A 23,080-nucleotide genomic window follows, 5' to 3' on the forward strand; every position below is an offset into this window, starting at 1 on the left:
ATCCGTTGCCCTCTTCTTACTGCCTATTTATATTCCTGCAAGAGGATAAAGTACATATTACAAAACCAACATTTGAAAGTAAGTGGCCATCTCTGGCATCGTATTTATTTAACTTTATTTGATTGTCATTTTGTTTGAGAATTGGATTCTATGTAAGCTGTATCAGCTCCCCATACTAACAATAACTTTATTTTTCTTAAGTTAAAATTCAGCCGTTGTCTAATACAGGCTGTCTCTAGTGTGTAAACGTTGTATTTTAATTAGTATAAAGCCAAAAACATCCCAAAAGGCAAAGGAAAACCTATATAGACCGAAATGGACACTCCATTTCTCATGTTAATGTATAACATTTTACATTCCTATTTATCCTTGAGAGGCATCTTTTTTTTTTTGCAATCTGTGTTACCTGTGCATATTTAGGCCTTGAAGAAGCAGCATGTTTCTTATTGTGAGTTGCCACGATACCCCAGATATTTTGGAGGTCTAACATATGTGAGCCTATCGTCTGTGATAACGTGACACCTATCATTCAAACAGCAGCCCTGATCCTAGAAGGTCTCTCAGACACAGAAGTGACAATACAGACTCAAAACCAGAATGTTTTATCTCTGTACACCTGTACAATTTGCGTGGAGATCCTCTTCTCCCAGAGAACATAGCGCAATGGCATGCAGAAGTGCAGTGAAGCTCCTTAACAACTAAGTCTCCTTCTCAGTGCCCAGGTACAGAGTTCTGCAAATGCACTGAAGGAGCTTTCCAGAGGAGGAAATCCAGCAGCATTACCTTCTGATAAGGTAGGCTGGAACTATACTTCCCAATTCGTATTGTATTTGTATTTGCTTATATATGAACACAGATCACAAGCCTATTAAAACTGCCTCCCCTTTTCCCCATCTAAAGAGAGATACAACTTGTAACAAAACAGAAGTTAAACAACTATCAAGGTTTAGGTTACGGTATTTAGGATCTCCTTTTGCACTCTTCATGCTTACAAGCTGATTTAGAGAGTTCGAGATACAAAGTAGCCCTACAAGATCTTTTGCAAACAAAAGGCTGAACTACTACTTCCCTTAAATAACAGAACACAGAATCTTGTTACTTTCCTCTAAGCATCTATTCTTTGTAAAAAGCTATCTTAACACAGAAACAATACAGGGCAAAGGGGGAATAAGGAGATTCCTCGGTGCTGTCATGGGGGACACCGAAAATTCAGTGAAGGTTAACCATGAACACAAGGGCCTTCAGGTTTGCTACAAGAAAGAAACCCGCACCCTTTCCTGGTTTAACACACATTTGGGAATAAGCTGCTGAAAACCCTAACCTCATATGATACAGATTCCAAACAAAAGTTTATATATAATCTTACACGATTTCTACAAAACAACCCTCGATTTTATTTCAAGGGAGGGGTGATCAGTGTCTCTCAGTGGAGCGGCACTCTTTGGAGCAAATTCAAGCACAAGATATGCCAGTTTACAAAGTGTAGAACCTGCCTTCCAGAGCCTGTTGCTATCAGATGTCACCGTGCTTCAGAGGCAGCCAGTTATTTAGAATGAATCATTTGATAAATTTAGCTTGTTTTTCTGCTTGTGAACAAAATAATTTTAATGAAATTATTTACTTGTAGATCTTTGGTAGAGTACAGATAAACTTCAGCCATAAGCAGTTGTTCTGTGTGCTTCCATAGTCATGAAAGAATGCTTCTTTGCCCTGACAGGAGGAACATACATTAACAGAAAATGAGCTAAGAAAGTTCAATTTTGTCTGAGGAGACAAGCCGTTTACCAGATTGGCAATTTTTACTTACAGCAGCAAGTACACAAAGCAGTAAGAATAATACATTTTGGCCCAACCAGCTTCAAGGCCTAGTACTTTCAGAGAAGACCCAGTGTAGTTTTTCATTTCTTTGAAATAGATTCACAGCTGCTCTGGCTTCAGTACAAGCAATAGTAAGAGAATGGAGACGCTGAAATCCCCAACACGCTCTGAAAGCTCTAGCTTCAAAATCTGAAGCTTTTGAAATTCTGGGAAAAAAGCAAGAGGCCTGTACTCGCCTTTGGAGGAAAAGCGAGCACGACGGACTGCAAGTTAAACAACACGGGAGAGGATTGTTTCTGAAGAACGCTACTGCTGTCTCGGACAGCGTCAGGACTCGGGTCACCTTTGTCTTCTGCTGGGTTGAAGTCTGTGGCGCGAAGCTCAGCTGCCATCTCGGAACACCGGCAACGCTATTTAAATTTGCGAGGTGTGACGCAGACCTGCTGGAGCTTCAGATGTTAAAGGCCGCCACAGGATAGCAGTCTCCACGTGAACTTCTAGTCCTCCCCACAGAACTCCCCTCAGCAGCCGCACGGTTCACACAGACACAGCACTGCTCCTCACACAACCCCCCGTCGGGAGCACCGCTACCGACCGACCACCGGGCCTCTTCGGCACACCCAGGCGACAAGCGCACCGAAAGCAAGCAGCCCAACTCAGTACGTACATTTTGGGGCCAGCCGGGGTCGCTTTCGGCGGGCTCCAGCAGCACCACCCGGCCCGGCGCCAGCCCAGCGCCGCGGCGGCTCCAGCGGCCCAGCCCCTTCCGCCGGGGCGGCGGGCGGGGAGGGGCGGGGCGGGGCGGCCCCGCACGGCCGGCCCCGAGGTGGCCCGCTCCGGGTTTGCCGGGAGACAGTCTTATAGGGCAAAATAAAGTGGTTTATCTAAAAGCTTTATATTACATGTGATTGTGCTGATTCAAGATAAAATTACATTCTCAAACAGATTTGTTCTGAAGATTCGGGAAAGGAAACCTCTCTGCATATACACTTATCTCACCTTTTTTTTTTTTAAAGTATTTTTGTCTTTGACTGTAGCACCACCTTGCTGCTACCCTACTTCACTGCTTTGAAAACGTACTTAGTCGGCCCTTTATGCAGTATTTTAATAGCCTGGTTCCATACTTGTCACTCATGAGGTTCAACAAGGCCAAGCGCAAGGCCCTGCACCTGGGCTGGGGCAATCCCTGGTATCAACACAGGCTGGGGGATGAGTGGATCAAGAGCAGCCCTGCCGAGGACTTGGGGGTGTTGGTGGACGAAAAGCTGGATACGAGCTGGCAATGTGCGCCCATGAACACCAGAAAGCCAGTCGATTGCTGGGCTGCATCAAGAGAAGTGTGGCCAGCAGGTCGAGGGAGGGGATTCTCCCCCTCTATTCCACTCTGGTGAGACCCCACCTGCAGGGTTGTGTTCAGCTCTAGGGCCACCAGCATAAGACAGACATGGACCTGCTCAAGTGGGTCCAGAGGAGGGTCACAAAGATTCTCAGGGGGCTGGAGCACCTTCCCTGTGAGGACAGGCTGAGAGACTTGGGGTTGTTAAGCCTGGAGAAGAGAAGGCTCCAGGGAGACCTTATAGCGGCCTTCCAGTAGTTGAAGGGGGCCTATAAAAAAGAGGCAGGCAATCTTTTTAGCAGAGCTTGTTGTGACAGGACAAGGAGTAATGGCTTTAAACTAAAACTTTAGATGGATATAAGGAAGAAATTTTTTTACAATGAAAGTGGTGAAACACTGGAACAGACTGCCCAGAGGCAGAAGCCTCATCCCTGGAAACATTCAAGGTCAGGCTGGACAGGGTTCCGAGCAAGCTTATCCAGCTAAAGATGTCCCTGCTCATTGCAGAGGGTTGGACTAGGTGACCTCTAAAGGTCCCTTTCAACCCAAACTATATGATGATTCTATGATTCTCAACATGGGTGTTAGGACACAGTGCATATAGAAAAGTATATAATAGAGGAAACATGCACTAGATTGGAGTCACAAAGTTTCTACTGTCACAAGATCTTTACTACATCAAGGAGTCAATTTATACAAGAGCACTATAGTAAAATTCATGATTGTTAGATTATCTGAGTCAGCTTCACTTTTAAAATCATAGTGATAGGAGTATATTCAGAAATTTAACTAAGTAAGACATGTTGCTGTGTCTATGAGCCATTAACCAATGAAGAAAAACTGTGAAATAAGCCTGCATTCACAGCTTACGTGTAATCTCAGAAGCTGGTCCCAATGACTTCCTAAAAAAAATAGAGGATTTGACCTGAAACATCAGCTCTAACAGAACAAACATTCCGAGGGAAAGAAAAGAAAAAAACAACAGAACAAAAACCAGCCAGCAGAAATGAGTATACAAAAAACAATTGAAAGCTTTGCCTTCCGACTTCAAAAAAAGTTCTCTCAACTGCACTGCAGAAGTTTCCTTAATAGATTTTCAGTACAGGATGGTGGGGAGTATGTTTTATTTGTTCTTTAGTAACATAAACTCACCAATGACACAGCTTAGCTTTAATCATAATGGAATGGCCACAGAACACTAATTTTTTTTTTCTAGGCCACTTTCTTCCAAGCATCACAAACCCTTCAGAAGTTCTCAGAAAACTTCCTCTCCGTGCATTTTTCCTGGCCTACTACTCCAAACACAGGTAAGAAATTAACGAACAACTACACAGTCCACATGGGCATGCAGCAAATAAGCTAGGAAGAGTTCCAGTAAAAGCATTTTAAAGTAATCTGCTACGCAAGTTCATATTGAAAAAACAGCAAAGACATTTATTTCGGTTCAGCAATCAATACTAGTGATTTAGGCTGTTTGGAGCTGGAATGGTGACAAAACAAGTCTTTACACCAGCCTGTTACCACAGCATTAACTATGAATTAATAATTTATGGAATAATTTTCTCCTTAAATCCACTGGACTCTCTTGCCAAGAAAATGTCATTGCAATGCTTCCCACGTGGTTTTAGAAAGTGATGTTAATCTTCCCAGCACGTAACAAATCTATTACGTGACCTCCACAGCATTGATTTTTATTAAACACAGTTCAACACGGCAAGGACCACGCCTACACTGGTTTAACAGTGTTTTAACTGCTGCTCTTGTTTTAATTACTTTAGACTCACCAGTGACATGTTTCAAGATGTGGATGAACAATGAAAGTTATTTACTGAGGAGAAAACTGCCTAATTTCACAGTAGAAATTCATGCCAGGGCACTAGTCCTCCTGCTTATAGTCTCCAAGACAGGAAAAAGACTTATACTAAAATGAGATTACCCTTAGACTTTCTTATCTTTTTACCCTGAAACACTAACAGCTACACATCACAGTCAAGGAGATGCACACAAATACATACTCTGAATCACCTAGAACATGCTGCAGTTACAATTGGACTGTTCACCTTTTAAGACAAAGAGTCTTCCTCCTCCTTCCCACTCCCAAACCCCACAACAGAAGTCAAAATGAAGAGAAGAAAGCAAAATGAAGAGAAAGGAAATAATTTATTAGAGATTTCACAAGCAAACCAAAACACATGTATCATGTAAGTCTTGTGACAGTTTAAAGATATCTGGAATTTTAAGATGAGAAAATTTATACGCTGCCTTAAATACTTTAGAAATGCTACTACGCACAGTTCAAGTGTCCCGATGATTACACTGCTTCTTCCCCCAGCTCGGTAATACTTGAAAGAGATGGAACACAAAAGGGACCTGGAACATCACAAAGGCATGTTAAAAGTAAGAACAACCAGAAAACAGTAGTGTTATGCTTCCTTTCGACAACTAAACTGAAAGATGCTTAGTATTTAGAAAAGTGGTGAATGTCTGAAAAAAACTGACTGGATAGATACAGGCTGTATTAATTTTATATTACAGTAAGTTAAACAACAACGTAACGTGAAACCCACAAGAAAAATATAAATCACTGGCAACAACACTACCTCAGTGCAGAGAACAGTAAAAAAACAACAAAAAGGTAGCAGTGATAAATAGTTGATTAATAGTTCAATTTCAAATACTTCATTGTGAGATAGTTAGATTTTCTTCTCTACTTAAAAAAGAAAAAGTAAGGAACATAAGAACTAAGTCAACTACAGATTGTTTCTCATATACCAGGACAAGAGTAATTATCAAATGATCTAAAATACTGGTCAATCCTTTAAAATTAGTAAGAATTGCTCTGCAACATATTTTAAACAATGTGTTGTTATTATTATTATTATTAAAGAAAACCAAGACAACATCCTCAGTGTGAGCTCAGCGCAGCTTTACGCACATTAGTGGAACATTTCTAGCTCCCAAAAGCTAAGGAACTGGACCACAAATTTGCAAGTTGTATGACCTTAGAGGAAGAAGGTGGAGGCCACCTTTTAAGACTAGGAACCTTCATTGTGTCTATTCACGCCACACAGACAACTCATTGATTTCATTTTTATTTTTCCCCCTGAAAGAAGTGCCCTTTGCTTTTAAAATTACCAGATTAGTTCAAGCTCTAAAACATGTAAACTCCTCCCCACACCTACTCTATTCGAAAACTAAAGATTTAGTTGAGTGCTATGGGAAACATTGCACAAAAAAAGGATACAACAAGAAAGGATACACTCTGCATGACAGTATTACTGCAGTATTTACGCAGGAATGTTTCTAAAGAAGAACAGCAGAATGTGGTTTAATTTTACTTGATTCTCAGTATTGCATACACATAACTTTATCCTACCTATCAAAAGCAAATACGGCTCTGAAAAAATACAGTATTGACCCATTATGAGGTTTAATGAGGACTGATGAGGTCACCAACACTGAACTCCATATTCAAAAGCAAATACATTTTTTTAACAACTTGAACTACTAGGACAACAGCAGGTTCTTCTGTCTCATTAATTCTCCTTCAAGTCTTTGCCATGTTACAGACTCACTTCTTCCATCAGGTCCAAAACCCAATCACGTTTCCATTCAATGCAGGCTTTCAAGTCACTTCTTCCCTATGAAGAAGCTGGAGATCTCTCAGTATCAGTTTCTTCTATATAACCTTTCTCCCAAAAAGCTGTATTTTAGCTACAGAAGAAACAGTCACCCCAAACTAACTGAAATTTTCGCCAGTCCATCAAGAAAAAGACATTTCAGCCAGCAAGGAGTTACACAGTATTTTTATAAACCATATGTATTATTTTTCTCTACAAGGGATAAAACCTTTTAGAGAAAATACTAAAAAAATAATAAAAATATTTGCAAAAATATTCGTTAATTTAACACAGCTTCTTCCTGTTTAAAAATAATCAGAAGTTTAACTTACGTCAATTTAGTTTTTAAAAAAACAACAACGTTGAGACAGGGGATACAGATCAAATTTGAAGTCCCTCAAATGTTTGCATAAATTTGTTTATATGCATATTTATGTTTCCAATGAGATTCTGACACTGTTCTTCCTTTCAGACTCAGATTTCTACCACGGAATTCTGCATCATAAATCCACATCCACCAGAATATTCCAGCAGGAACAGGAAAATGTAGTCACACAGAAATAGGGTTCAGTTTTATCACTAGTTGGGAAGTGAAATAAATGTTGCTAATTAAACCTCATGGATCCCTAGAAATCTGTCTCTGGCACATGCTGTGATCTTTACGTATAAATGGTCAAGGTAAGGAAGAAGTTCCGCCTGTGATACATTAAACCAAGGTAACTCATGTAAGACTTTCAGGTGCACAAATAAGTCTTGCATAAGTACATGTTTGCTCACTCTAAAAAAAAAATATTCTGAGTTGACTATCAATATGATTAATCACCAAATAAGCATCTCATTATTTTCTTTATGTAATTCAAATATTATTTAGCAAGTTTAGTGAAGTCAGAATTAGATTTAATGTACAAAACTAGTTGGAAAGACATAGTATTTCTAAAAGAATAAGAGTTCAGACTTCATTTATAAGGCCTTCCAATAGCTAAAATACTTCAAGTTTCTTTTTTGCATTTAAAGAAACCTTAGTAATTTTCTTCTGATCAGACACTGAATAAAGCAATACAAATACAAGTTTCTTTTCTGACAAGGAAGGAGTAAGAAACAAGACAAACATTCCCATAAACCTTGTTCATAATAGAGTACTTTAGCCAAGGCTCATTTGTCTCTTTTCTACGACAGAAAAACGCCTGTTAAAAAAGTGATCTTCAATTTGATAAAATACGGATTTTGCAAACCACAAATCAGTAAGTCAAAATAGGAACTGCTAAGACCAAATAGCATCTCAGAAATGAGGGAAACAAGCTCAAATACAATCTGATGAAGAAATCCTTAGAGAACTGACAGAACACAAAACCTACAATGGAAGTAACTGTTATAAACAGAAACACTCCCCTCACAACCACCATACTGCGGGGTCTCCAACGAATTTTTTAAAAAAAATCAAAACCAGCTGTTCACACCCTTTATTTCAAACTTTTCTTCCAAAGTAACACTGGTCAAAGAATCCAGAATAAAAACACATCATGAATTAAGTAGAACGTTTCAGAAGCACTCAGCCTAAGCTTTGAGTTCATTTGGTCTTAGGTGGAGGCATAACCAGTGATGCCCAACTGTAATCTGTAATTAAGTTAAACGCCCATTAAATTTGAGCCAGCTGATAATACCAGAGGGTGAAGATTGAGAAATAAGTGCTTCTAACTCTTGCACCAGTTGCTTCACATGCTAATTTGAGACACTTCACTACTCAAAAGATTTTTAGGCCACAAAACCCCTCAAAGTTAAATTAGAGCTGATTTTGCGTGAGTTATAAAACAAATACTTAGAGTAAGATGTAGTGAAGTAAAACTATACGATAGGAAATAAATAGTGATTACTTTCTGCTAAAAGTTACCTGCCCATCAAGTTTAGACAGTAATGCCAGAAATCAGGACCTATGCATTGCATGACAAATGGAGCCTTGATCAATGCAACGCTAAGCAGCACTTTCTGACTCAATATCCTCTCCTAAATCAAACAAGTTTCAAGGATGCTGCAACAGCCCTAAGATCTCATTTTCCAAAGTTAGCAAAGCCAAAGGTTCCTTTACAGAGCTGGCAGACGCGAGTTTATGGCTCGAAACAGCTCTTCAGGATCACTTTACAATAGCAGGAATGAAAGGGAAGAAGAAAAGAGGCAACTCTTCTCAAAGCCAAACCCCTGAAAGATTACTGAAGTGCAAGTGGTCCAATTCCACAGGATTATTCTCCCAGCTTCCCAGGATTAGAGACACTGAGAACCACTATAGGATATCAGGATTAGGGAAATGGCAGTCTCAGAGTTTCTAAACAGAGCAAGAAGCAATATTTTAAACTTACACCAACTACATACTCTGCATTCTGGTTTTCTTTTATAAGTGCACATTTAAGAACAGAAAATTATATGGAACAATTCCCCTCCACCATCACTATTCCTAAAGAAGCCATTAAAAAGATAATAATAAAAACAAAGAAAAAAGCCAACAAAACAAATAAACAACCCCCCCCCAGCCTATTTCTTTATTTATATTTTCAGGCAGAGAATCCATACCTTGTGCAGCATTCTATTTTTTCCTTTTCCCTTCATTGGCATCCTGTTTTGGTCTAGCTGAACGAGCAAATTGCTGAGATTCTGTTAAGGACTGCAAGTGTCAACGATAAACAGAAGCGAATCAAGAAACAAAAAAGAAGTATTATTTCAGCAAAAGATAAAGTGGCCTTTATCTGTGAATCAGTTCTACTACGGTACCAAGTTTTATAACAACAGTGTCTATCAGTCAAAGATTAGGACCTCATCGATCTGCAGTACAAAAAAAATTGTAAGAGAGCCTGGCCAAGGGTTTACAACACTAATTAAATAAGGAGGAGTAACCAGGCACAGGTTAGGTGCAAACAGAATAAGTACATACAGCAAGATAAATGCTTGGTATTTACAATCCTCCACCCCAGCACATTAATTATGTAACTCTGACGTCTCAGTATTTGGCAGGAAAAAAAGGTAAAAGGAACAGAGGCTGGTGTGAACAAGAGTAAGAAGAAAAGGAAATAAACTACAAAACATTTAAGCAAGAAATAAGAAAGGACTTCTACACTTTTTGACTGCATTGTCCTGTTTTTTATGTATAAATACCAACATGTTACAGAGGCTCAGAAAGTAACTGACAGTTCCAGCTGGAGAAGCAGTCTAGAGACGACTGATCCTGACAGGAACATTTCTTTAAGGTCTTAATTCTGTAAACACAGGCTTAACCAAGTCAAAAAGCCTACTTCATTTAAATACAGGGTCATAAAAACAAGATTATCTTTTGTATTGTGTTGGCAGGATCAAAGAGCTAAGACCAGAGAAGACAATTTTATTGTCTTAAATAAAGTACATTTACTTTCCTACTTCAGAAGAGGTACAGCTATGTATTTTTCAGTTATCATAAAATTAACGGCAGTACACTGTGCTATGCTGCCTGGTTTTCTTAACGTATTTCTTCTTTCCATAGGTTTCAAGTAAGTAGAACACTCTGACAGCAAAACCAGAGAGATGGATGGACAGATTATAAACAATATAATGTAAATGTTTGAAGAAAAAGATACAACCACCATGGGTTTCTCAAATAAGACGTATCCGTTTGCTTCTTTTAAAGCTTTAGCAGCTGCTTTTTCATTAGGAAGTCCAATGAAAGCTTGTCCTTTCATACGGCCTTCCTTCATCAAACGTATATCAAACCTAAAGGCAAATTTGAGAATTGGGAACAACTCATGTTAAACCACACTTTCATATTTCACAGTACAAATATAATTGTCATGCCTCAGGTCGGAGAAATAGCTGAAAGAGAAGCAGAGCCTACAAGCAGGAATTATGTCATTAGAGACCATTTTTCCTGGGGGAAACTAGTGAAAAGTGGCATTAGACTGCAGGATGCCAAATTGGTGTGCAACTGTAGTAAACACAACACATGCAAAATCATCAGACACACACAATCACCTAGACTTCATTCTCTGTCGTTTAGCCAATAAACAGGGAATTTGGTAACAAAAATATAAGGGTAAAATATGAGGGTCCCGAGTCCTTGTTCAAAAATAATTCTATTTCTGTACTTGCAATGAATGCAGATGAAACACATTTTTTCTTTATGCAGAAGCATAAATAAAAAAAGAATTACTAGTTTTTAAATCATAATTTTCACCAGTATTATACAAGTGAATATGAAAGCCTTATTTTTAACCAAGTACCAAATTAACTTACATATTTCGTTCCACTTCTGACTGAAAGTCAACATATCTTCCAAAAATGAACTTGAGATCCTGAAATTAAAGGGTAGGTATAAGAGGAAAGCTGATAAAAAGCCCTTTTGATAAATACTTAATTTGTTTGTTTACCTACCTTTTCTTGAACTTGTTTAGCTAAATTCTTCACATATATCCTACAATTTGGATCACCTGGCTCATAGTTTTTGAAAACAGAAAATTTTTCCATTTCTTGAAGACAGAAAAACAGACAATGTTTTATTTAGCTCATTTATTTACTTTGTATTTTTACTCAGTATAAAATAACTAAATTTAATATATGATCAATTAATAACAGAAATACTTATTTAAACTACTTGTTGCAACAAATCAAAGAGCTAATATTAGATAATTTATTCTCACAGTTATACCTTCTCTAGAAAGTCTGTTTTTTTCTAAATCCCTTCTAGAAATAAACTCTGATGGTATTTCATCCTCCTCCTCTTCAGTTTCCATTTTATCATTTGAGCTAGGAGCTGGGAAAATCCTTCCAAAGCCTGTATTATTGATTTCTCCTGTGGTTGCATAGAGATCTGAAAATTTCAACATATTCTGTAAGTGGTTTGTATGTTTATTTACAAGAGGATTAACAGCAAGCAAAAAAGTATACTCCTTTCAGTAACATTTTACTATAGCAGACTTCATAAAGCAGTTTGAGCATATTCTTAAAGAAAGGTGTCTTAACCCCAGGTCTGACAAACACCTGCTCTATATGGCCCTATAAAATCAACTGTACTGCAAATAAAAGCCATGGCACATGGCAGTTAAGGTAAGACTAGCCTTGCTGTTCAAACCTGTGCCCGTTTCAATGGTTTATCTGATTTTCATTCAAAGAAACTGTATTTTAGGGTGAAGTACCAAGAAAAACAGACTGACCATAACCCTATAAGAAACCATCACACATCATCGCTATTATCGCCCAGCACTTTTATAGCAGATAATCAGTGCATCACAGAGAAGGAGCTGGCAATCACTCGAATGCTGCTCTCTAAGAGCTGGAAAAGGAAAATCTGAAATTAGCCTGATATATGCAATTACACTATACAATACCGAGAATGCATTTGTTAACAGATTTGTTAAAAACACCTTAACATTTAAAAGAGAGTACAATTCACCATCAACCCACAGATCACACAGGAGAGAAAGAGACCTCTAAAATCCTCTGGATCCTTTACTGTACACCAAAGCAGAGTTCTGTGCTTTAACGTCGGAAAAAACAGCAAATCCAGGCGCAAGCTGGTTCTTAAACAAACCCTGATGTATACCGTTTATGAAAGCTTCAATGCAAAAGAAGAAAAGAATTCCCTGGAGTAAATTTCAGCAGCCTTCTACACACTGAAACCACATGAATTTAATATTAAACACATTTGAAGTACAAACTCTTACCATTTTTTTCTTCTTTTTCAGAGTTTATCTGAAGAACAGCTGGGATATCAGTAGTAATATGGAACTCGATTTTTTTATGACCTACATGCTGTGGCTGCTCAAAGACATCTGAAGGTGACAGTGTAGGGTGCAAATTACTGTTGAAAACAACAGCACATTAAAGATTCAGACACTGACAAATGCATAGTCAAATAGAAGCTTTCTTCCAGACAGATTTTATGCTGCTGTTTACCACAAATACATGAGTTCTCCATTTCATAAATTTCACCCAATATAGTTCAAGTTGATTAAAACACTGCAGATACAGTAGATATGGCTGGCAGTGACAGCAAAAACAAGAATTACATGCCACATTACAGTATAGACAGGCACTTATGAAAACCTTTATCAGTAATTTAAATATGAAAAATAAGTGGCCCTGCTGCTGCTCTCATATAGCGTATAAAACGTACTAAATTTTCAAGAAACATAGCAAGTCACTTGGAGGGAGAAAGCTACTAGTAAAAAGGCACTCACAATTGATCACCACTACAAAGAAACACTACACTGGTGTCTATTGTACCATAGTACTGCAGTTTCAAAAACTAAACTTATTTTAAACTAAATCAGGTTTTATTCTTCTAGTATCATCTGTTTTATTTTAAGTATCCCAAACAACAAATCCAGATTACTTCTGTCAGGGCTGCGATATAAAATTGTTTTGCAATATAAAATTGTTTTTCTTTTTTATGAAAAAGGTATTTTTATTACTTTGATAACAGGATAACCACAGCTTGAAGCAGGCACACTTTACAGATTAAGGTTGTTGAGCAGACCTGAGTTCAAATTACATGAAAATTTGGACCCTCAGTGTAATAAAACCAAGCATGAGGATAAGAGAAGACCAACTCCACTACCAAATTTACCTAACTGCAAAGAACACCCATTTTAAAACAGAAACATTAAAGCAAACATGATACAGAGAACATCATTTAGCAAAAGGAATAATCTTCTGAAAAAGGGCAAAAATCACAAAAATAATACAAACCTGTGGGGAGTACACACGGGAACGTTCAGCAAATCTTTAATTCTTTGCTTTTTTCTAACACCACGTCTCTTTGTGTTTATTGGTCTTTTAGGCTGAAGGGTTGCCAATTCCATCAACTTGGTCATTCTATTTTAAACAAAATTGTAAAAAGAATCAAAGCAGTTTACAGTTTATTTGAAAACACTCATTTTGAAAACCCTTCTCCCTTCCTTAAAGCCCTTAAAATACAACTTTTCAGAACACAGTTACAAATCTAGCTACCTTAAGACCAAAACTACATTAATAAACAATAACACATAGCAAATCAATACACACAGAGCACTTCAGTGACTGATCAAAAGGGTAATGACTTCACTGATGCCCCTTCCTTCCCCAAGCATGCACCTAATTAGGACACTGACGCTGCAGAAACGCTACGAAGCCGCACACTGAACCTTGTTTTATAATACAATTTCCACTCAACAGGAGGTGCCTTTTTCCAAACGCATGTATTTTTCTGAAGACAGCACAGGGACTTTCTGATTTACTTTTCAGTTTAAATAGCAAATAAAGACAATTGCTTCCCCATTTAGTATTAGCTTAAAGATTAAAAAAAACAGCTATGATGATGTAATTCAGGCCCAAAACTGCAAGAGAATCCTCAGCACAACCAACCTCCATTATTATTACTCCTAGCAATACACACTGATGCACAAGGAACATTTTGGAGGTCAGAGTACACATATGGTTCAGGCTGAGTAATTTACTCACTAATGATGTGGGAAAATGAAGAATCCAGAAAAACTAATTACTGCTTCATTATATCTGCATTCTCTCTTCATTCTGAGAGTTTGCTTTGTTGGGTTTTTGGCCTTGGGAACAAGTGATAGTCTGCACGCCATTTGGCCATTTTCCTTCTCTTACTGTGATTCAAAGCAGCACTGTCCTTCTGCTTTTAAGTCACTCTGGAGCTTCCTTAAGCATCTGGAAAGATTACCTGTACACTGCAAATGTTAACAGATTCCACCATTTGCTGAACTAGAAGCTAGAAAAGTAAAAACATCACTTTAAAAGAGCCCAAAAGCTTGCAAATGACTGTAAAATGCACACCTCTCCTTTTCCTCCTCATTGTCACTTTCATATTCTGATTCATCTCCACTAGACAGTTGCTCTTCTTCCTCTTCAGGCAAAGGAGGCTCTTCAGGAGGCAGAGGTGGGATAGGGGGAGGTGGCACAGGCACTGGTAAATACTCTTCATACTAATTATGGAGAAAAAGTTAAAAAAAAAAGAACTAACTACACATTTTAAGAAAAGAAATGGCATGTTTTGTTTTCCTTTACATGATAAAAACAGTCAAAGCAATAAATCAGATGATTACAAGAAGCACTTTTTAAAAGTATGTTTATAGGGATCTAGATGCTATCTTGCTAAACTACATTACTAACGAAAACTTCCCATAAGAAAAACATTTGCTGTTTTCTGAAGTGTAACAGTGAATGTTTTCATTCTTTTAATTTGAGGAGATAAAAATAAACAGCAGCCATGGCCCTGGGTTTTTACTTTGCACTCAGCTTTAAGGACTTTCCTGAGAAGAATATGGTAAAAACATACGGGAGTGGGCCTAAGCTCCCAAGCAGTCTGTTTCTACACTGAACCTTCCACCACCTATCAAAGTTCCATTTCTATTTCTGTGAGGAGAGAGGTCTTCATGAAAGTAATCAGGTTTTTTCACTGAGATGGCAAAAACCACATATAAGGAATTCCCTATGCACAAAATCATCTCCAGCCCCACTTTCAACAATCTTACTACACTTGACAGATATTTTTACGTACCATCAGTTCCATAGAGCACTGATGTCTTCTGGCATTAGAAATACTCTGTGCCCTTTAGAAACTGCTCTAGGAATTTCGAGGACTGGCTTCTCACCTTACTACTCTTTTTTGCACGACCATTAAATTCACAGTGCTTAACCTGCCAATACCAGGCAACCAACAAAATTATTCGCAGAAAATCAGTGTGAATTTGACAGATTTATTTCATAGTTTTCTTTACCAGCTAGCTCCCCTGTTATTAGAAGCAGGTGTTCTGTTAGGGCAAACACAAAGTGTAGTGGAGCACAGCTTCATTATACCCAAATACCACAGCTATCACTATTAATGCAATCCGCTGGTGGTCACGTAAACCAACAGATCACAGCACCAGAGAACTGAGACCACAGAGCTGGTATTTCTATTTCTCTTCGGAAACAGGTCCCTCAGCCTCTGCTAGTTTCCCTCAACCCTGCCTCTTTCAAAAAACACCCTGGAAACAGAGCAAGTTAAATCCAAAACCACTGTATAATCTCATGAACAATCTGAATTTAATCAGAACTCCAAAGAAACACATGGATCAAAGAACTTAACACACCTTTGTAAGGTAATGGGCTAATGGCATTATTTCCTGTATCTGTAACATGATGCTACTCAATAGCCTGAAATATTCCAATAGTACTGTCATACAAGTGTATTTCTTTGTTCTTAGTATCGTTAAAAAGATTTCTTTAGAAGACTAACATGCATATCTTACTGCTGCATTTCATTGAGTATCTGCTACGTTCTAGAGACTTTTACAAGTTGGAACTTAGATCTTCTACCATGTTGCTAACATTTTAAATTATGAATCAGTTTTACAGTACTTAAAACATTTATTAAAAAGTTACCATGGGAGGGCGAGCAGTAATTGGTCCAAAAGGTGGAGGAAGATTCATTTTATTCATAAGATGAAGTACCTGAAATGATTCAAGATAAGGAAGATTTCCTTTAAATAAATAAATGAAAACAGTTCCTTGCTAGGTATCATCATAGCCGGTAATTCCTGGCAGGTGTGTATCAGCATAGTTTTAATGACAACACAACTACATTGGTTATTAAACAATTTGCATTTGAGATCCAACATGAATGGTAAATATGAGCAACACCCTAAAAAGGCTAATCGAAAAAAGTAAAGCAACTTCTCAGAATGAAATCCCAAGTACTCAACTCACATCTAATTAGGAAGATCATATCCAGTTAAGTCTGCAGTGTCAATGAAGTAAGTTACTTCTGGTCAATGAAATCTTACTATCTCACCACAGTAAAACATTAACACTGGTTAACACTACCACAGGAAAGGTAGTATTTACTATGACAAAAATTATTTCTGTGAATAATTACAAGACACAAAAGGATATTTTTATTTTTATACTTTCTTTTTTTTTTTTTTTTTTTACTTACCTGGACGTAAAATTTGGGCACACTTGCCAAGGCATTTGCTATATTTGCTAGAATTGTACTTGAAGGTGGTGGATACAAATATTTGAGGCAAGAATTGATGGGAAAGGTGAGGCTGAGGAAAAAAGAAATTAAAACCAAGACATCTTAGCACCATTGCCACATAATGACTGGTAACAATTAATGACTACTAGAGGTTTAACTATTCATTACATCTGAAGTATCACTAAAATATTATTATTTCCCCTAGAACAGTTTTGGGTGATTTACATTACGCCTTTAACATGAAGGAGCAGTCCTCTAATGCACGCCAGACTTACTGGGCTTGGGCACAATGAAAGTACCGACACATGCAAAAAGCCTGAAGCACAGAAACAATCAACATGCCCAAAACCAAAAGCAGAGCATCGTACGCTGGACACATCAAAAACTCAATGCTCAAAGTCCTGGATTTATTAGCTCCAAACCAAAAGTATTCTTCATGTATACAAAAATGCAAATGGGGGAAAAAAGAACAAGAAACCACTGGAAAAGCAGAAGTCAACAGTATTCTGCAGCTGACATTGGGACAACCTACCCAGTCCTCAGCTCCCCCTGAGAAAGCAAAGCACGGTGCTAGAAGGCTATTATGCAACCCACAACTTCATGGCTCAAAGCACCAGTCACTACCCAACTGTGAGGGTTCTAAACTTGAAGAACTAAAATTTCATCTTTGTGACAACTCCTACAGCTCTGCATGTAGAACAGCAGCATACTATGGAACGAGAGAGAACGCAGCATGATGCATTCTCTCTTGTTAAACAGTGCACAATGCTTATTTCAAAATAAACTGTAACAGAATAAAACAATTAAGACAAAAAAAGGCCACTAACCCATGGTTGGGTGCAATTCCATTCTCTATTTTAACACAGCTTGGTTCTTTCTTCTCTTCTTCTTTCACTGGTTCTTCTGAACTGAAAATTAATTTAGCATTAATTAAAATGGAAAAGTTTAAGTGCCTTACAAAACATATGAAATAAGTTTAATCTCATCTATTAAAAATGTAACAAATAGATTAGTGTAGTATTCTTAATATCTTTTATCAACGGCATTACTACAGCCATTTTTAATTCTTAAGTATCAATATATGTGGCTAATTACAGTAGCCAGACTTCTAAAATAAATATTTATGCAGATTTAAGTAAGTCTCCCTATATTCAGATAAGTCTGACTTAAATCTACTCACAGGAAAAGAACTAAAATTATTTCACATTACTCTCTGTTCAGAGACTATACATAATCAAAGGTATTAAATTATTGATTTGTTCGTATTCAGAGTGTGGAATGAATAACTTAAAACCTCTATAGCTGATTTTAAGTAAGCACTATCACATAGCTTTTATCACTTAGTTACGTATTACACAAGTAAACTTGAAACCCTAACTATACAACTTATTTTTTTAATTAAGTACTTGACAGACAATTGAAATCCAAGCTATCCCAGTTCTTGGTCACACTAGCATTAGAATTAATTCATTTTTTTATTTTATTTTAAAATATTACATATTCATTAACTATTTGAAGAGAGCCTTGGACAGTTTTATGTTTGTTCTGCTCACACTTCAAGCTAGATCCATGTAAATCAGCTCCAGCTTAGAAGCCAGTGGCTGTAACAGTACAGTCTCATACAGTTATGCTAGCAGGTGTCATTTCTTCCTGACATTTGATTAGATTAGAAAGAAACATTAGGAAAGCGCTGCACGCACTGTCTACCAGCAAAAGAAAATCACAATGCTGACAAAAAAAAAAAAGTCGAAGAGTCTTTTTTAATCACAGGGAACTTGTGCAACACAGAGGTCAGCTTACACAGACGGGAGTCTTGCTCTGTAAATGAGAACAAACAGGACCATCTGCTGATTAAAGATATTAGTAACTACAGGAATACGGAAGTGAATTACTTCAGGATGAAACTGAATGAAACAATACTAATGGGAGGAACACAGTCACTTTTCTACAGATCTGAACCTGCCTGTTAACACGTCTAGATGGTTACAATTTATCCTTTGGCTTAACAGTACTATGAAAGTAGCGTGAATATGGAATTTCCTTTCCTTGACCACAAACACAGAAACCAAATTATTATGCACATACCTTTTACACTTCTCTGAGACAGAAGGCTGGCTAAGTACCTGCACACTATCTTGCTCCTTCGCAAATTCAACAACTAAGGTGTGACCTAAAAGTTTCAGCTGATGCAGTCTTGGCAAAGCCTTCAAATAATTACAATGGAGGAAAGAAAGAAAGGGAAGAGCAAAAATATTAGAATTATTTCAAAGCATAACTGTTTTCCCTTTGGTTGGTAAACTAGCCATAGGATGCAGCCCCAACTGCTTCAAGCTAAGTGCCACTGCAGACGCAGGTAGCTCTGCACTGTTCCTGCTTTTAGCAGCCTCTTTCCTGCTGGCAGGAAGGAAAAAGGTGAGATTGCACAGCTAGAACCATTGCAGAGATTTAGGTCGCCTGAACACAGTAGCAAGACTGAAGCCTTAACAGTGATACTTATTACACAGCCTAGTAAACCCCTGTGATTCCAAGTAACCAACCCCTTGCTCATGAATGACAAACATGCTAAAGTCCACTATTAATAGCTGGGAATCTTAAAATGCAAGATTCTTAACAGTGACACTAGGATGCTCCAGCATTCTGCAAGTCCAGATCCTGACAGGCTGCTAACAATTGAGACAAAGCAACCCAATTCACCACAGTTCACCTCACACAGTTTTTGTAATCTTTTTGAGCAGTATGTTACAGCATGGCCTAAAAAAAAAAAAAAAAGCAACACTAAAAAAACAGGGCATAAGAGGAAAATTCAGGACACAGGCTTTTTACCAGATTCATATTTAAAAAGCATTATTAGTACTACCTTTTTGGCAGCCATGTCCTCCATTAACATGGTAGTTTTCTTTTTCTTATCAAAGCTGGGCATACAAGGCAGTCTTGAATTGTGTACGTCTCTACATCTGAATTTTATGGCAAATATGCAATTATGCAGGAGGCAAGTAAATTATGCTTGGTTTATCGTTTATATACAAATGCACAGACACCCTAGGCAAGGCCCTGATCAGTCCCAACTCATCTAAGTTTGCCATGCGCTAAATGACAGGTTGGATCAGATGATATCCACAAGCCCCTTCCAACACACCTTTCTTATGACTCTACAGAAGTAGAGTACCAAATCCTTCAAGCACCTCTTGAAACAGAGCTCTAATATCACATTGGTCTGTGTTTTTTCTGCAACACTGAGTACTAGATGATGTGTAAAACATTTTACAGCACAATTGGCAATTCAGAAAAGTGCTTTGCTAAAAACATTCAATAACGAACTCAATACAAACCTTCACAGCTGCATTTTCACTGGGAAAAGTAGCAAAAGCAGTATGTTTCTACAAAACAAACAAAGAAATTGTCATACTTTATTCAAATCTAAAAAGTAAGAAATAGCTTGTAAAACACATATCCACAAGTAATTCATAAGTTCAAGTTTACATATTTGAAAGCTTCCTCATAGGAGTCATCTAACTCCCATGTGAGGCAAAGGTGAAGGACTAGAGAACATTTTTCTTAAGAATTCAGGACAAGCACCTTCTGCAGTCAAAAATTAAGATAGGAACTCAGCAGTTTGAAGGAATACAGGACAATAGTATTCTTTTTTCTAGAGAGTAAAAGTCATCCTAAACTGCAAGGAAATACATAGTGATAAAGAAATTTAATCCTCTTTTCAAACAAAGATATTTATTTCAGGACCTCTCAGCAGAACATTTTCAAAGCAACTCCAAAAAGTAATACTTTTCCTGCTACAAAAGTCATAACTATTGTTGCATTCTGAAAGTTTGGAAGGTTTCTAACATTTTCCCTTACTTTTTAAGTTTAAAAATAACTCAGGCTTTCCAAATTAGATCAAACCCTTACACAATATACAGTTCATCCTAAACCTGTTTTAACAAACTTTATTACCTCATCTTGCTGCTATGTGATTTGGTATTAAAAAACCAAACATTAATACTGTTATAAGAACAGCTATCAGGAAGATCAGTACAGTCATTATTTTTAATATGCTATAAAAGAAAGCCTGACCGTGACACAAGATGCAGACATCATTTATCTGCAGTTCTGCAGGAACACAAGGCTCTCTCTCTAAACAGCATTCGTCACCAGATAAATATTCCTATATTTTAGTCATTTGGAGAAGGAAAAAAATAAAATTAAATGAAGATTTCAAAAGACAGCATCCCTACGCCTACCGGCAGACCCTTCTGCACTGCTTTCTCACAGATCCATTCCCAGCAACAAACGAGGTCAAAGCTGCGGTCAAGGGAACGGGACTCCCGTGTCAGAGGCTCTCCCGACCTCCCGCCTCGGCCCAGCGGTGCTCTCCCGGCCACAGCGCCGCAGACCCACCGGCCCCAGCGGGGAGAAGGCAGAGCCCTGACCAGGCAAACACTCATCCCCCTCGCAGAGGCGCGGCAAACGGCCCAGGACGGCGGCAGGCCTCTCCTCCGCCCTCGCCGCCCGGAGCCGCCCCAGGCCCCAGCCCTCACCAGCCGCCCGTGGTCCGAGAGGACGCGCACAGACACCGCCCCGAAGTGCTTCAGCAGATCCTCCTTCTCCGCCGCCGTCAGCTCGGCGGGCAGGTGCCGCACCAGCAGCGTCCGGCCCCGCCGCCGCGCCACGCCGGGGTGAGGCGGGACGCCGGGGTGAGGCGGGCCGGTGCCCAGCCCCGCGCCGACCGCCCGCGCCTCGTCGCGACCCGGCGCCGCCATCGCAGCGCCCAGGGCCGGGGCGGCAGCCGCGCGCACCCGGAAGCGAGGGGGGAAAATCTCGCGAGAGCGGAGACGGCGGGGGCTCGGGCCTCAAGTCTCGCGAGACTGGCGGCGCCGCAGGGTGGGCTGTCACCGGCGGGCAGGGCGGGAAGCGCGCGCTGGGGCGGTCGTCGCGGTGTGGCGGGGCCGCGGGTTCGGGTCCCGCCGGCCCGAGCCGGCCCTGGCGCCGTGTTGGGGTCCGCTGGCGGCTGCGGGGCGGAACGGGGCGGCGCGGTAAGCTGGTGTGGTTGGCCCTGCCTTTCCTCTGGCCCGGGGGCTGCCCGCTCCCACTGTCTCGGTGGTGCCGGGCTTGCCGTGAGCGCCGTGGTGGGCTGTCCGCCAGCTGTTCTTTAGGGCCGTGTCTCTGCCCGGTGGTGCCTTAGACAGGGGATACACAGAATCTGCCTTAGTCAAATCTGAAATAATGCTTCGAAGGGAGTGACGACCCTTCCTTTCTTCCCCTCCCTTAACAGCGAAGAGCTTGTCTTCAGATTGAATTGAAAGAAGTTGTACTTTAAAATGCCGTTTTCATTAGCCTTTAGCTGAAGAGACTTCTTTATCCCTCCTGCCGCTTCACCTGAACAGCAAGGTGTTAAGATCCTTCTGGCATAGACGTTAATACGCTGCCTCATGATAGCAGCTGTGCCTGGCCAAGGCAGGCAGCATGGGTGAAGCACAGCCATCATGACAACCTGAAGTTACCGGCAGGAGGTGGGATTTGCAGCGTGGGTGGGGAGTACAGAGGCACCTTCCAGCCTGCTTCTACTGCAGCCAGCCAGGCTAATCCAAAGCCTGCGTTTTTTTCTGAGGCCAGAGGCTGTGATCTCAAAAGGGGAGGAAAAAAAAAACCAAATTTGAGTGATGAAATCTCAGGTCTTGCCATACCTAATTATCTTTTGCTGGCTGGCAAAGGACCTGCCTAGATCGCTATTGCTGCTGGCTCGGGCCGACAGCCATGGCACCTGATGCCACTGTGCAGAGCCTGAAGGACTTGCCCTGCCACCGGGCAGCAAGAGCACAGAGACCCAAGCTCTGGGACTGCTGTTGGGAGCTCTGAAGCCAGCCACAGAGAAAACACATTTTGTAGGCTGTGCAGTATACCCAGAGGATGGGGAATTATTGTTTATTGTATCTTTCAACAGAAAAATTAAGGCCTTCAGTCCATACAGTTGTCAAGGCCACTTCTTTTCCTTGAAGAGTCAGGGTGGTCCTGGCACTATGTGCAGTACACCTGAAGGGTCTTAGGCCGTGCTCGTGTCGTGACTGAACACTGAGAATTTGGGGAAATATCTGGCCATTGTGGGTGGTCACAGTGGTCTCACTGAGTAGACCAGGTGACAGTGCAAGTTCATCCAGATGGGTTCAGGAAGGAGTTGGGGTAAAAGACTGGGGAAGCACAGGATGTTCAAAAGGGATCTAGAAGAAAAGCAGAAATTTAGCAGCAATTTCTTACAGGATCCATTACTGCGTTTTCATTGCTGTCATTAGTATAAGCTAGGAAATACCTATGATCTTGGAAACAGGTGGAAGAATTGGC

At 39.7% G+C, this 23,080-nt stretch overlaps 1 protein-coding gene across 2 annotated transcripts; it reads right to left on the bottom strand.

Annotated features, from left to right (window-relative positions):
* Positions 1–5,295: 5,295 nt before the first annotated feature.
* RNPC3 (RNA binding region (RNP1, RRM) containing 3) lies at positions 5,296–21,504 on the bottom strand. 2 transcript variants are annotated; one of them, XM_086463496.1, is made up of 15 exons: positions 21,283–21,504; positions 20,080–20,127; positions 18,836–18,954; positions 17,578–17,658; positions 16,709–16,820; positions 16,156–16,224; positions 14,566–14,714; positions 13,477–13,602; positions 12,450–12,586; positions 11,435–11,596; positions 11,161–11,255; positions 11,023–11,081; positions 10,371–10,503; positions 9,337–9,409; positions 5,296–5,524 (listed from the first exon to the last, which is right to left on the bottom strand). In XM_086463496.1, the coding sequence occupies exons 1-14, from the start codon at positions 21,502–21,504 to the stop codon at positions 9,350–9,352; spliced, it is 1,572 nt and encodes a 523-aa protein (XP_086319622.1). In that variant the 3' UTR covers positions 5,296–5,524; positions 9,337–9,349. The 2 variants fall into 2 exon arrangements, with proteins under 2 accessions (XP_086319622.1, XP_086319621.1); XM_086463495.1 differs by having other exon boundaries at positions 5,296–6,457.
* Between the last annotated feature and the right edge of the window lie 1,576 nt (positions 21,505–23,080).

This window comes from Leptosomus discolor, chromosome 3 (assembly GCF_034619465.1).
Source record: "Leptosomus discolor isolate bLepDis1 chromosome 3, bLepDis1.hap2, whole genome shotgun sequence".
NCBI lineage: Eukaryota > Metazoa > Chordata > Aves > Leptosomiformes > Leptosomidae > Leptosomus > Leptosomus discolor.